This window comes from Cavia porcellus, unplaced genomic scaffold, assembly GCF_034190915.1.
Source record: "Cavia porcellus strain 051 isolate PalLab524CR breed Dunkin Hartley unplaced genomic scaffold, mCavPor4.1 scaffold_3, whole genome shotgun sequence".
NCBI lineage: Eukaryota > Metazoa > Chordata > Mammalia > Rodentia > Caviidae > Cavia > Cavia porcellus.
This window is the reverse complement of record NW_026947486.1, coordinates 117,898,945-117,914,286: the sequence shown is the minus strand read 5'-3', so window position 1 is coordinate 117,914,286 and position 15,342 is coordinate 117,898,945. Positions and strand designations below refer to the sequence as shown.

The following is a 15,342-nucleotide window of genomic DNA, read 5'->3' as shown; positions in this document are numbered from 1 at the left end:
AAATGAAATCTTAAAAAATGCAAACAGACTTCGTTTTTCACAGTTCTTAAACATTTCCATTTTCTATTGTATTTTTACAGCCACATACATTTTCCTTTACACTCCCCGTTTCTATGGCTTCCGCCTCGCTGAGGACACCTGCTGCGCTTTCCGCCCTCCTTTCCGTTTCTGCGCTGTGAACGGGCAAAGCTAACCCTGAGAACGTCGCCGCTCCTTGCAGAACAGCAGCAGCAGAGCGTGCGGAAGGGCTCTAGTGGGGCCGGAGTGGACCGTGGTGGAGCGCTCACAACTGCGACTGCAATGCAGCTTGGCTGATGGGCAAACACGGACACCGGAGCCCTAGCCCAACGAGCACATGCAGCTCTGCCGCTGCCTTGCCACCGTGCAAAGAACCACGGCCACTGTGGTGGGAGGACAAAGGTCCAGTGGCGCGGTCTGGTCGAGAAAGCAGTGTGTTTTAGGGCTTCAGAGTGCTCCGTTCGGGGAGCAGAGAGCCACAGTGATGCCCCAACATTGTATTCTTCTTTCTTTTGTTTTCAGTACTGGGGATCAAACACATGCACGGCTTCGACTTCACACTTGCCAGGCAGGTGTTTATGCCAGTGAGCTAAATCCCCGGCCCCCAGTATTGTATTCTTCCTGAGCCAGAACTGACAAAATTAGGCCTAAATGAACCAGAATAATCCCCAAGTGATGGCTCTGGACCTACACTCAGCCAGGCATAGACCCACCAGTGCATGACACCGTCTGGTTTACATGATTGTTTCACAGGGGACACATGGCTAGAATTTGTCCCAAGGAAAGCCCAAGGGGCTTTTTCAGAAGTTGGGAAAATGTCTGTGGGACGCTGCTTGGTGCCCTGCAGCCACTTTGTCATCAGGAAGGAGTCAAGCCCAGCGGGGCTGCCAGCACAGTGAGGAAGTACAGAAAGCAGCACCAGCGGAGTAAGAACCCTAATTAAACCGTGTACCCTAATCCACCTCACTCCTGGCCTTTTCTGTTATTTAAGCCAGGTTAAGTGGCATTTCCTGCTATTTGCAATGGATCAAAAATGACCTTACCAAGAACAGTGATAGGCACTGAGAATTCAGTGGTGCAAAAGACGAAGTGCCCATCCTGCCATGCTTGCGTTTTAGTAGAAGGTGGTACATAATAAACAAGGGAATTGTACCCAGCCCTACATGGAGAAGTTTGTAATCTGAATTTTGTTTGTGTTGGTGCATGTTTGCAGTAATGCAGTGATTACATTCCTCTTGGGGGTGGGCAGGCTGATATCCTCCCCCTCCTTTTCACGTCCCCTTCCCCTCCCCTTGCTGCATCGCTTGGACCCCTTCCCATGTGCAGACGATCTATTGTGATAGCAGACATACATGTCAGACCATCAAGGAAGGCCTTTCTGAGGAGATGGCAGGAGCAGTAAGACCTGAACGGGGATAAAGAGCCAGCCATGGGTGATCTGGGAAACAGGGCGCCGGGCAGAGGCAAGAGTCAACAGCAGGCCGGTGATTGTTGAGCCATGGGGTGCCAAATGCCAGGCAGGTAACTAGCCTGGCTGCTGGGCTGTGCATGGCATCTGAACTTCCTCTGAGTGAGGCAGGAGCTATCAGAGGATGCTGAGCAGAAGCACAGCATATTTGATTACTGTTTGAAAGGAGCTTTCTGGCTGCCAGGCTGCAACATGACCGAAAGTGTGAGAGCAGCAGAGACTGGTTACAAGCTCTGGACGAAGCACACGCCTGGCGTGGCCCCAGGTGAGAGCCACAGGACGGGGTGTGAAAGCCATTCTCCTCCTTGGTCCTGCCTTCTTGAAGGGCTGACCCAGACGCACACGTGCCAGGGAAACAGTGGGACGAGTGTGCAACATGCGGAGACGTAAGCAGCAGGAGAGGCATCAGGGGCCAGCACAGCTGTGTTTTCATGGTGCTGGGAATCAAGCCCGGGGCCTGCCACTATCTGCAGAACACGCCACCTAGCAAGCCATTTCTGGTTTTCCCCATTGCTTCTCTTCCTTTGAAAGCCACAGATTCACCTGAGATCCTGTTGGGTTTTCCGTCTCTCTGGAGTAGGGCTCCAAAGAAGGGGACAGCATCACAGGAGCAGCAGTGGCCGTTTCTATGCACATGGCGGTCATTTCTAAGGTGGTGCTTCCATGTGCTGCAATTTGCATTCAGTGTAACTCATTAAGTGTGAAACGAAGTCAATGCAGGTCGTCAGGGAGGCAGTGCAGGTCTCCTGACTTTACACTCTTCCTCACAAGCTTAAATAGCATTTCTCTTCTATGAGAAAGCCAAAATATAAACTGAAGAACAAAATGAAAGATAAAAGGGAGCAGGGATACCGATATTTTGCAAAAGGGAAGGGGACCAAGAGATGGAGGGAGCAGGGAGGAGAGGACGGAAAAGGGATGAAAAAGCCCTGAGATGTGTTATGTACACGTGCCGACTCCCACTCGGAATGTCATCATTATGTATTGCAAACACATACTGGGGAAAATTACACTGTGGCTTCAGTGCGGCGTTCCACAGGATTCCAGTTTTGCCTGGTGAAGTGAGACTCTGTCTCAGCCTTCCTATGACATCTCCAAGTCCAGCACTAAAGACAGACACTTACAGGCACAACTCGGAGACTCCAGCAGTGGTTCTCCATCGGCCAGGCAGGACCACTGTCCCTGCAGGCCCTGCCCACAGAGGTTGTGTCAGGTCTAGGTTAGGATCGGCACGACTCATTTTTACCGTCCCACAAAGTGATTCTAGTCACCAAGAAACACCCTTGCATCTGAAATGTCATTCATTACCTGTCCTAAATTCCCCGGACAGCTCATTAGCTGTGTCTTTGAAACTAAGCTGTCTCAAATGCTACCTGAAAGGCAATGGTGTTTCTTAGAATTAGATGGAGCCCTGGGAAGCACACGAAGGAGTCGGAATGTGACCCAGAGGACTAGAGAACACAGGGCAATGGTCCTAAGGGGTGACATGCTGGGCATATCCATGAACGTTTTCTCCTAGTTAATTAGTCACAAGTACTTCTCAGCCTTATTTACTCCTTTAATGGTATCTGAGGCCTATCTGCCCTCAAGTGAATTTTAAATGAACTATGGGGTAAGCTTTTTTCCCCAACTGTCACACCAGTTCTCACGGATCCACACCATGTCAGCACCCCCACACCTCAGCCAGGCTGAGTGTCTCTGGTGCATATGTACTGCCCCCGAGCTTATCTCTGATGGTTCTGTACTCAGTCTTCATGGCACAATGAGGCAACTAACACATTTAAAACCCAGCCTCTGGACACAGTCTCCATGTCCCACCAGCAAACAAATACAATCTTAAAAAGCAGAAGTTAATACAAGTATTAATTGAATCAGGACACATCAAAGTGGTATTATGGACATTTTTTTAATGACAACAGACGGTCAGTTCCTCCAAATTACAGGCTCAAATAGGGTAAGTACAAAATCTATCAAGACAAAGGTTAGAAAAGCATCACTTACAAAATAAATTTGATTCCAGTGGCTAAAGCACTCATGGCCTTCATGGTGATAATCCAACACCACACAGCTGGAAGCAAAGCATAGCTCAGGGACATCCTCCCCCCAGTCAGGGCCTCCGGGATACATCAGCAGAGCTGGCAAAGCCAATGACTGAGGGTTCTAAAGACTCTTAGCATGACATCCAGAGGCATCTCAGGACAGGCTCATCAGGAAAACTCGAAGGAGAATGAATGTATGAATGTTCTAGGCAAACTGTTAAGGTGCTGTGCAGATGTTGTTAGCTATTGCTATTATTCCTGTTAAGTGAGAGAGCACTAAACACGGCAAAAGGAAGACTGCATAACTGACCAAAGTGACTTACAGGACATTCAGAAATAAACACAGGTGGTTTTCTTCCAAGTACACGCAGCAATAACACAGGCAAGGAATTCTGGACTACTTTACAGAGTATCGAAAGGATGAAGCTATTCAGACATTATGTGTAATAGTATGGTTAGGTTCCCAAAGTCCCTGAAAATATGTTTTTAAGGAGACTCCCCCTGCAAAGGAAAAAAGAAGTCTCATCAAGTTACTAATGTGCACTCCGGTCTAGCTCTTGCAAAAATGATCTTAAACATGAAAGTAGAATCTAAACTAACAGTTGTACTACACTGATGGGTTACCTGTCAGGAATACTCACAGCAAAGAAACCTGCCACTGACCTAAATCAAGTGACAAATTTTAAAGCATTTATCAAATGAACTTGATAATAGTCTACAACTTCACTTGGGAATAAATTAAACAATACTCATAAACTTGTCTGGTGACAAGACACACTAGATACATGGAAAACAAGGATAAATCCTTGGGTTTAAATCCTTTGTTTCAGGTTTAGGCTTTCTCCCAGGTACACCTTAACTTTTTATCTGTCTCCTTTACATGTAGTATCAATACAAAATGGAAAATGAACACAAGTCAATCAGTTGCTTCTGGCAAAGCCAATGAAATTAGGATGATGAAAACGTTCTAATCATTATGAGGGACTTCTGTGAGATTCTTGTGGAGCACTTCTGTTTAATAGCGGATTTCAAAATTTTCACTAAGAGCTCAAAACCAAATTCTAATGTTGCGTATACCACGATGTCCATTTAAAGAGCTCCTGGCATCAGAGGCACTGCACAGACTTTCAAATTTTCCGTACAGTAGGAAAAAAGGACTACCGTGTGGAAGACAAACAAGGAGGTGAGGAAGGCGCTGAAACAGTCAGTGAGGATAAATCAGTAGCTTGGACTGCCACTTCAAGTCACATTTCCTAACTGAGGTCACCGTCACAAAACAATTTCCGAACAGCAGGGAAGGTATTTGCATCTTAAAACATGTAGAAGGGCTCATCCATCTGTAGCTGTCCTTTCTACACACCTTAAAGTATATACATTGTGCAAGGAGAAGCCAGTGAGATGTCTTAAAAAACAAACCTATTTGTCAAAACCGTATGTTAACATAATTAACAGCAGCACACTAGTGAGTGAACACTTCCAACCACAGGAAAAACTGCTTTGAAAGCAAGCCTATTTTGTAATAACCCTAAATACCAACCCTACAATCTGATTTTCACTTTCAGCAACTTGGTAGTTTTCCCAAGGAAACAATTATGTGTCTGCACATATCCCTGATTTAAACACTTGCAGAAAAATGTATCCACTCGGCAAATGCCTGAAAACAATGATCCAATCTTGAATATTATATTTTAAAAATAGCATTTAGATACCAAAAGTACAAGGAAAACTTTGGCATGATACAAAAAGAAATTACATGGGATAATTTAAAAACAACAGGTCATCTAATAAAGGAGCTACCTAGAAATCTACCACACAGCAACCTCAATTCAAATATTACTTCCCTCAAATTGTGACTTTTACCAAAAATAGCTTTACATTTGGAATACATGCCTCGTCATTTAAACCACAGACAGCATTTAAGAATTAAGAATAGTACTATAATCATCACACAGATGTCTTATTTTTCTGAAAAATTAAACATAGACACTTGACTTATACCTAATAAAGTCCACAAAATAAAAAATAGTAACAATAGACAAATTTAGTAATGGTGAACACTTAAGCAAGGGCTGTTAATATTAAGACTATCAGTAACAGGAAATTGATTTTAACACACATAAAAACATAAAAATTATGCAGGTTCATTAGGGTACAGATGGTATTGCTATGTATATATCACATAATGTTTGAATTAAGTTACACATATCTCTTTCCTCATGTATTATTTATGAGAAAATATTGAAAATTTGAATTTTACAAGAACAAAATAGAGTGTGCTTTTTAAGAAAATGGCCAATAATCACTGTTCTGAAATAAAAAGGCAAACAGCTGTCAGGTTAAGATGGCAGGATTTAAACTGACAATAAAATTTTAGTGCATACCGACAAATGTAAAAATAGTTTATTTCTTTTTGAATATGTATTTTCCAGTTTTTTGCAGAGAACACATACTATGGGTTTATAATAAAAAAAAAACAAAACAAAAACAAAAAACATTTGCGGGACAATGTTTTCAATAAGTACACAAAAAATACCTAGCGGCTATAAAGAACACAGACAAAAGGTCCTAAAGGAAAACGATAAGGTTTGGGAGCTTCCCACCAAAAAGGACCTCGAGGAATATCAGCTATGAACCTATACATATAGGATATACCTTAACGTTTTAATATCTCCAATTACAAAAGACTAGCAATGCAAGAATATTTTGTAGAGGATGTTTCAGGATTGTTTATACTCTTAATATATGCAAAAAGTCTAACATTTTTAATGAAAATTCCTGTCACATAACCTGCAACTTAAAAAAAAGCAGTAAGGAAGACGGTTGAAATGGAATTTCAATGAGGGAGCCAAGGACATCTCAGAAGCACACAAGGGGCCATCAGCTTCTCTTTGCTTTCTTGAGCCTGCAGTGAGGCAGTCTTGTCACTAGTTTTCCCTGTAGCTAATATAATCAGAATTCATACACTTTATGTGCAAGTCGTCAGTGACCTTAAGATTAACTCCAGGGCCTACAGTTCCAACAACTTTTCAGGCAAAATTAGAATCCAAATGCTAGGACCTGGCATCTTCCTAACAGGGAAAGCGTTGCAGCTTAACATGAGGTTCCGGTTTGCTCACTAAGTGCATGGCAATATATCCAGAGGCCTAAAACTGAAAAGCACCTAAAAGACAAACTGCAAGAAGACATTTCACTGTCAGCCAATCAAATTCTTCCCACAGTAACATGTGACTCATTTAATAAACACAAACTTTTCTAAATTGCCATATGCAAAAAAAGGGCTTAAAGTTAAAATTGACTAAAAAACCACTGTATAAGGTGGGTCAAAACTTACACCGGTCAAATGTGATGCAGTCTGACTGATTTTAACGTGCAACTTTATTAAAATAAAATGTTTTCATTATCAATGCCCACAAAAACATTTACCATGTTTTTAAAAATCAGTTTAATGCTATGAAAAGGCGATGTCGCATTAATCTTGCTTTCCTTCTCGCCATTGTCGTGAGCCTTCATTCCAAGCCACATACACAAAAAGCGCCAGAACCACATGAACAGCAACCACGGCAACAATAGCAGCATAAAAATAGCTGTCCCTATTGGACATTCCAAGGGCACCTATCAGAAGAAAAGATAAATTTTCACTTTATTCCATAAACAAAGCCTAACAATAATAGTCAAACAAAATAACAATTTTGCATGGTAGTAAATCCAACACATTAAAAGATATGAGTAGGTGACTGTTAATATCAAGCAAATCATTTAACATATTCATTTGTACCTAATTTAACTTTTCCAAATTTTCACATGCAAAGAAACTTAAAAATAAAAATATTTTTAAATCTACAAACAAAACAAGCTGTAATAATTTACTAAAATACTGTATGTCTATAATTTACTGAAATACTGAAATATTTACTGAGATAATGCATGCAGTGTCACTTTTATAAAGGCAGAATTTTACATGTAACAAAAGCACACAATTCTTATAAACGAACAATTGCTTTGATAGGTCAAGGATTACCTTCAAAGACGTAAGATTTGGTTGTGAAATACAAGCCAATTGGCACAGTTATCATTAACGCTGTGAAAAACAGAAGTGTTTTCAAAGTTGAAGCCAGGGAACTTTCATTTCTGAAAAAAAAAAAAAGAGACAGAGTAACAGTTGTCCGCGGGCGCCTCATACAAATCCTTATCTTTTCCCTAAAGTTACAAGCACCCACAAATAACAGGCCAGAAAATCTTCCCTTCATGGAGCAGTGACTATAGGGTTTCTTCCAGGGACCTGGCATGTGCCCACTTATTATCCTAAACGTCATTTTACACCATGTGATCCATCTGCATGCAAGGAAACACTCTGACATCTAGCGCCAGGCCCACGTCATTTTGACCGGCAAATGTCCATCAAAGCAGTCACAACCGGGGCTTGGGGTTTAGCTCAGCGGCACAAGCACCTGCCTTGCAAGCAGGCGGTCGTGAGTTTGATCCCCGGTACCGATAAAAATGAAAAAAAAAAAAAACAACCCAAAGCAGTCACAACCAAACACACTTGGAAACGCCCCCGCTTCAGCGGCGGAACCCATGGACCACAGAATAAAATCCATCCACAGCCGCGCCAAGCAGTGGCATAGCGAGAGCGCTGGCGCTTGCACACGGCTTTTGGTTGTAGCCTTCGCATTCACGTATTTACACAGAAAATTACAATGGCAGAGAGAAACACATACTGTTGATCTAATCTTCCCCGTGTTAACACGGAATAAATTGTAACAATATAATTTTCCTTTCGGCCAATAATACCGCCAAAAGTGGTGCGGTAGGAAACCATGCATCCACCGCCAGCCACACCACCTCACAGAAGCCTAAAGCAAAGCGCGGCATTCTGCACAAAGCAGCATATTACAGCGGACCCAAGCGGTATAGTCGAGAAATAGCATTTGGCGCAGATCCTGCATTTAATTACTGATACCAAATAAACAAAAGAAATGGGTGGGCTGGGGATTTAGCTTTGCGGCATAAGTGCCTGCTGTGCAAGTGACTGGTCATGAGTTTGAACCCTGGTACCAAAAAAAAAAAAAAAGAATTGCTGTGACTATTTTACATAAAAGACCCTCAAAGTGTCATCGAAACGTTTTAGGTTTAATAAACAAATTTAGTAGTATAAATTTTATAAAAATCAATAATCAAAAAATCAGAAGCATCCCTGTACACAAATAAACTCACAGAGAGAGAAACACCATTAGCATACCTTACAGATCCAGAGAAAACATTCCTAAAATACTTCAGGAAAGAGAAAAGACCTCAAATAGCAAAGGTAATTCTGGATAAGGCAGGAAGTATCTCAATTCCTGACTTGAAACTATAATACAAAGCCACAGTAAAAATCAGCATGGTACTGGCAAAGAAATAGACCTGAGGATCAATGGAACAGATTAGAAGATGCAAGCACAACTACAAAGATACTCAGCCACCTGATATTTGACAAAGGGGCTAAACATGTTCACTGGAAGGATAGCCTCTTTAATGAATGGTGTTGGAAAAAACTGGCTCTCCACATGCCCAAGACTGAAACTAGATCCATGCCTATCACCATGCACAAAACTAAAGTCTAAAGAGATCAAACACCTAAATATAAAAACAGAAACACTAAATCTACTGGAAGAGAAGGTAGGCAGAAGTCTAGGAGACACAGGGGTAGGCAGAGAATTCATGAACAAAACGTAAACTGCACGGGAAACACTTCAAAGAATCAACAACTGGGATCTCACATTAAAATGCTTTTGCACATCAAAAGAAATCACCAACAGAGTGAAAAGAAAACACAGAGTGGGAAAAACTATTAGCAAAGTTTCCCTCAAAGGACATATATTGAAAATATACAAAGAATTGAAAAAAATCAGGCACCCTCAAATTCAAGTGATATGAATATGCACTTCTCCGATGAAGAAATACAAATAACAAATATATGAAAAATATTGAATATAATTATTTGAGAAATGCAAATTGAAGTAACACTGAGAATACATCTCACTCCAGAAAGAAATGTTTACAGTAGCACCATTTGTAACAGCTAAATCTTGGAAACACCCCAAATGCCTGTTAACCAAGGAATTTGGTATTTTTAATCAACGGAGTACTTACTCAGCCATAAAGACTGATGAACTTGAGACTTTTATAGGTAAGTGGATGAAACAAGTGAAATAAATAAGACCCACAAGTGTAGACATTGTATGGTCTCCCTGGTGTGAGAAACTAAGAATAAATGAGGTCTAAAATGTACAATAGATATTGTGAAATGGGAAGAAATTGTTCAAAAGGAAAAAGGAACGAAGTTAGGGGAAGGAAGGAAGGGAAAAGAAAAAAACGCAAATTAGTCATACCACTAGTGTCGCTTAGTTCACTGAAAAGGTTCGTGTTAATATCGATCGGAGAATTTTTTATGTTCATATTTTGTACTCAAGTAACTACTTTAAAAATAACAATATGTGGTGCATTATCTATGTTATGAAATTTTGTTTTTCATTAAAAAGATATAGTGTTTTAAAGAAAACCACCTTCTTCCCACCACCCAAACACAATCTTTTCTACATATGAATTTCTAAGCCATACTCTATCTGTAGCCTACCTTAATGCCCGTCCACCAATGAATGGATAAAGAGTTTTTATATAGTAGGGTACTAATTCAGCAATAAATAAAGATAAAATTGAAACATTAATAGCAAAATGGAGAGACCTTGAGACCATAATCACGGGAACTAAACCAGACACTAAATCAGAACTAAATCAGATATGTAAATATCACATTATCTGATGTGAGAAAATGTATAATAAATATTGTGGAATAAGAAGAAAATGTTCGAAAGGAAAAAGGAACAAGGAAGATGGAAAGGGAAAGAAAAAATCAGAAAAGGATAAACAGAAAACCGAGCTTTGTGAACAGGGAAGGGTAGGAGATTTGAGGGGAATGGGGAAAAAGAGGACTCAACACATATCATGTACAAATACAAACTTATGTAGTGTCATTCATATAATGAATCTGACCATTATGCATACCTAAACTGTACCAAGAAATCCAAATAAAATAAAAAACGTGCAGCCTCTCAGTTCCTTCTTACTAAATTTCAAAATTGGATCATTTTTCTGAGTTATGACCTCAACTACTTTAGGACAAAGTATAATTACACATAGTTTACCGAGTGGGATAATGTTCTAAGAAATGTGTTGTTAGACGACCACGTAAACATTACAGAACATTCTCACACAAGTTAAGGCTATAATGTCATGACACATAATCATACAGGGCCACCTGACCTATATGTAGCCTGTCACTGGCCAAAACTTCCAATGAAACACATAACTGTGCAGCGCCAACGTGAAGTATACAAACTTTTGAGAACTACCTAACTTTGCTAACATGTACAGCACATTTTCTCCCGGCCTTCCAGCCACACCCTACTGCAACTGTCAGTGTGGCCCGCACAAACCAGTTTGGGTACACTCTGCATTTTATTACAAATCAAAGCAAATTATGTCATTTGATTTCTTTTCTCTCTCTAATTAAGGGTCACTGAGACTGGTTAGAAATGAGGAACAGGAAAGCCAGAATTAAAGTTGTCTATGCACAAGGAAAAGTTCATGATGAATTTTATTAAGCCACCATTCTTACTCCTAACACCACCTCGAGTTTTCCCACTTGACATAATTTTCTGCACCGCACACTGAACAGACAGAAGAGTTTATCAGATTCTTTTCTAGGGCAAGAAAGGTTTATGGCAGAATTCTTTCTTTTACTGCAGGGTTTCATTTGTAAACTGCATGTGGTGGCACACACTCATTATCCCAGCACTCTGGCAGGCTGTGGTGCAATGACATGTTCCAGCCCAGTCTGGGTAACTTAAGAGAGTAACTTTTGAGAGAAGTAATTCTCTCAAAATTTAAAAAAAATCATTAATAGCTGAGATTGTAACTCAGTATGCAGGCCCTGCATTCAAGATTCAATAAAAAACATGTTTTCACTGCCAATTCCATTAGAAAGTACTAGTACCAGTCTAGAAGGATGATACTATATTGTAAGTATATTTAATAAAAATACCTGTTAGAGCCTAGTGTAGTTGCACACGCCTGTAATCTCAACACTCTCGAGGCTGAGGCAGGAGGGTTGCTGGGAGTTTGAGGCCAGCCTGCACTATAGAGCAAGACTATGTCTCAAAATCAACAACAACAACAAAACTTGTTAGCATCCTCATAAGTGAATCCACATTGATGAGGGAAAATAAAAAGATCACAGAGCTCCAACGATTACAGGCTCTAGGGTCAGTGGGCTTGGTCAAATGTCAATTTCGACACTTAGAAACTAACTGCATGATCTTGGGTAAGTCTCTTATCCCGCATCAATTTCACCCTTTCAAAATTAGGAAGCTAAGCAGTTAGAGGAACTAAGAACTGTGCAACTAGATCATGTACGTAAAGTGCCTGGCACAGTAAACCTCAATAAATGGTAGCTATCCTTTCCCCATCGATCTCCTTGCCTACTGACACAGGGTTGCAACACCTGTTTTTTTTTTTTTTTTTTTTTTTTTTTTTTTCATCAGATTGCTTCTGCGCGGCCACAGGGCCCAATCTATTGATTGGCATCCCCCAACAGAAGCAGGGGACAGGCTTCTACTCCCTTCCACTGGTTCATTCACACAGCGGATACATTTAACCCGACGACATAGGTCTCATCAGGGGACGTGGGGTGAATGAGCCCAAGTTGCTGCCCTCAGAGACCACATCCTGCAGAACGGAGGGAGACTGCAGTGCAAGCACAATATAGAACACAACGAGAGAAGTGCTGGGGCAGAAGCTTGAGCTGAAGGCCCGCTGACCTAGCCCCATGAGCCTGGATCTCTCGCTCCCAAGGCAGTGATAGGCCGGGTCCGGAAGTACAGACCCTGCAGTTCCAAGCTGCTTCCTCTGTCCCCTACCTCGCAGCCAGTCCCTGAGGACTCAGGTCCCTAGTTCACCCTGTTCTGGGAGGGGGGCCTTCCTCAAGCCCCGCACCGGGCCCAGCTCAGGGCTACCTGAACTCGGGTGGCTGCAGCGCGTTCAACGCTGTTTTATCGAGCCGCTCCATGGCGTCGCCGTGCCAGCCGCAGGCACTCGGTTGTAACGGAGAGTTGGGTTCAACGACCCCTATTTCAGGCACAGATACAGACCAGCCCCTATACTGTCACCCTGGGCTGCCGGCGGCGGGCTGAAACGCGCAGGCGCGGCGCGGCGCGGCGCGGTGACACAGAGCGGAGGCGCGCGCAGGCGCGGACGTGGCGTGCGTGCTCATGTGACTTACCGGCGGTGGCTGCGCGGCATGCGCGCAGGCGGGAGGGGCTTCTGCTCCAGGATCAGTCCGGGCGAGTGGCCCAGCCACTCCACGTTGAGGCGGGCCTTTCCGCGCAGCATAGTCCTCCCTGGCGGGCGGTGGCGTTGCCGCCCCCTGAGCTGCACGTAGCGCCTCTGGTCTCAGTCTCAGTCCCAGTCGCGGAGCTTTGGAAGTCAGGTGGCGGGTGCAGAGTAGCTGTGGGGAAGGAGGGCCAGGCAGATGGCTGCGGTGCTAGGCAACCGAGCAGTTTCTCACAACAAGAACACATGCAATGCACATTATTTCACCAACCCTGGTGCAAGCGCCTCCTTAATGACTTCCCGCGGTGGAAGTCTAGCTGCGGGAAGCGGGAGGAGTTAGTTTACCACTCACCCAAGCCCATACAACCAAGAGATCTGCCAGTTGAGAGAGCCCTTGCTAAGAGTCTGGTCCCAGCCAGTAGCAAGTGACCCTGACTTCCACTTAAAGTTAGAAACATACCATGCAGCTGCTCAAAAAGCCACCAATGAGACAAAAGGAACTCAAATAGTAAGGACAGATGGGTCTCCAGCACAAGCAACCGGAGAGAGGTATAAAGGAGAAGGGCGAGTGAGCCCGGGGTCACGCTTGACAAAATTAGGTTGCTGCTGGCTGCTAATAAGAGTACATCCCTTACATGGTCAAGGTCTGGAAAGGGCCCCGGACCGTACAGCTATTTTCTGCACCACAGGAATACAAAGATCGAATCTGATACCATAACTAAACCAGCAACTTAGGGTGGTAGAGAGGTAGGGCACTGAATACTGAATACAAACAAGCCCGGGTTTTAGTTAAAACTTAATAATCCTCTGGGCCTCTTCGAAATCTTTTCTTCTTCTTCCCCCCTCCCCCTTTTTGGTACCAGAGATTAAACTCAGGACCTTACACTTGCCAAGAAGGTGCTTCTGTCACTGAGCTAAATGTCTGGCCCTCATTGAAATCTTTTAAGTAGAAAAGAATCGCCCTTACTAAAACTTGAAAGAGGTTCTAGCTTGAGGTTTGGCAAACGGATCAGCCAATCAATACATACACCCTACCACCTTTGGTCTACAAGCCTTGAGCTAAAAATTGGCTTTCCATTTTTCAGTGGTTAAAAAAACTCAGAATGATTTTCCACAAAACATGAAAATTATGAAATTCAAATTTCGGTGCTTAAAATAAGCTCATAACAGAACTGAGCCATGCTCATTCATTAGTATTGTTTACGACTGCTGTGTTAAGTAGTTGTGGCACAGATCATATGTTCTAGAAATCCTAAAATAGTTACTATCTGGCTCTTTACATAAGAAGTTTGCAAACCCCTATTCCTGCTAACCACCCTACAGTTAGGTCCTTAAACTCCTAGAGATCCACAAATATTCATGGAAGTTCTGAGAACAATTGCAATATATTTTAAAACCTAACAAATGTATTTGTTTGCTATAGAACATAAAAAGCTACTTAAAATACCACCTTTTTTTGATTTGGAGAGCTAATTATATCACACTGATGAGCTAATCTTGGTTCACTCGAGAAAATGTACAAATTACTAGTGAACTAAAATAAGCCACAGAATACTGAGTAGATCTTTTAAAATATGGAACGAACAAAAGGGGGATGATTATGTATTCGCAATGCATAGAATAGGGCCTGGCATACAGCAAGTACTGAGTAAATATTTGTTAAATGAGTTACCACTGTCCACAAGGGTTCTTGTTAGTGGGAACCACTGCTGGAGGTTGTCATTTTTTAAAAAGCATCAGAAACTGTGTGGTGTTAAACAATAGCAGTCATCTTTCAGTTTGGACGCTAGATATGTGAGACTAAGGTGAGCTCTTTCTTAGGGCTTTGAGGGGAAGTCTGTGTTCCATGCCTCCCTCCCTCCCTCCCTCCCTCAGCTTCTAGGTGCTAGCTGGCACCCTTTAGCATTCCTACAGCTGTGTCTGTCCAGATTTCTCCTTCTCATAAGGGCATCTGTCACATTGCATTGGGGAGGCACCCTACTTCTTTATGCCTTTATAACTAATTACACTAACAACACTATTTCCTAATAGGGTGATACCCTGAAGTCCTGGAGGGTAGACCTGCACGTATGAATTGGGGAGTACAATTCCAGCCATTGTAATTGCACAGATGAGGAAATTATGGACCAGAGACAGGAAAGGGGTCTGCAGTAGTATCATATCTATCTAGCGAGGCCAAGCTTATAGTTTGTTCTGTATATAATAAATACATCTGTAATACCTTTTTTGACACCATACACAGTACCCTATTTACAGTGAGCTCACTGCGGTGAACAAAGAACTTTAAGCTCAGAAGCTGTAAAAGAAGGAACATATTTAGCCAGTGCTCTGCCTGGACAACAAAGCCCTGGAACCTCCCACCTGAAGCAGCTGCTAAAGAATTAGAGACAAGTGGAGCTCAAACAGGCCGTTGCCATGGGAATGGAATGACAAGTAAGGGGCTGTGAT

General features: G+C 42.4%; 1 protein-coding gene across 4 annotated transcripts; it reads right to left on the bottom strand.

Annotated features, from left to right (window-relative positions):
- Positions 1-3,373: 3,373 nt before the first annotated feature.
- Positions 3,374-13,474, bottom strand: Vma21 (vacuolar ATPase assembly factor VMA21). Of its 4 annotated transcripts, none has more exons than XM_013150968.2 (4): positions 13,355-13,474; positions 12,845-13,069; positions 7,544-7,653; positions 3,374-7,137 (listed from the first exon to the last, which is right to left on the bottom strand). In XM_013150968.2, exons 2-4 carry the CDS (start codon positions 12,952-12,954, stop codon positions 6,995-6,997), a joined length of 363 nt encoding a protein of 120 aa, XP_013006422.1. In that variant the 5' UTR covers positions 12,955-13,069; positions 13,355-13,474; the 3' UTR covers positions 3,374-6,994. The 4 variants fall into 4 exon arrangements, with proteins under 4 accessions (XP_013006422.1, XP_013006425.1, XP_013006416.1 ...); XM_013150971.2 differs by lacking the exon at positions 13,355-13,474 and adding an exon at positions 13,247-13,333; XM_013150962.3 differs by lacking the exons at positions 12,845-13,069; positions 13,355-13,474 and adding exons at positions 11,609-11,701; positions 12,579-12,787.
- Positions 13,475-15,342: the final 1,868 nt, after the last annotated feature.

What these genes read in the sequence shown, in the direction of transcription:
- Vma21 (XM_013150962.3), bottom strand. Translation starts at nt 12,631, where the DNA reads ATGGAGCGGCTCGATAAAACAGCGTTGAACGCGCTGCAGCCACCCGAG. An exon ending in CTGCAGCCACCCGAGTTCAG is followed by an intron (nt 11,702 to 12,578) that starts GTAGCCCTGAGC and finishes CTTGCTCTATAG; the next exon opens with TGCAGGCTGGCCTCAAACTC. An exon ending in CAAATCTTACGTCTTTGAAG is followed by an intron (nt 7,138 to 7,543) that starts GTAATCCTTGAC and finishes TTCTTCTGATAG; the next exon opens with GTGCCCTTGGAATGTCCAAT.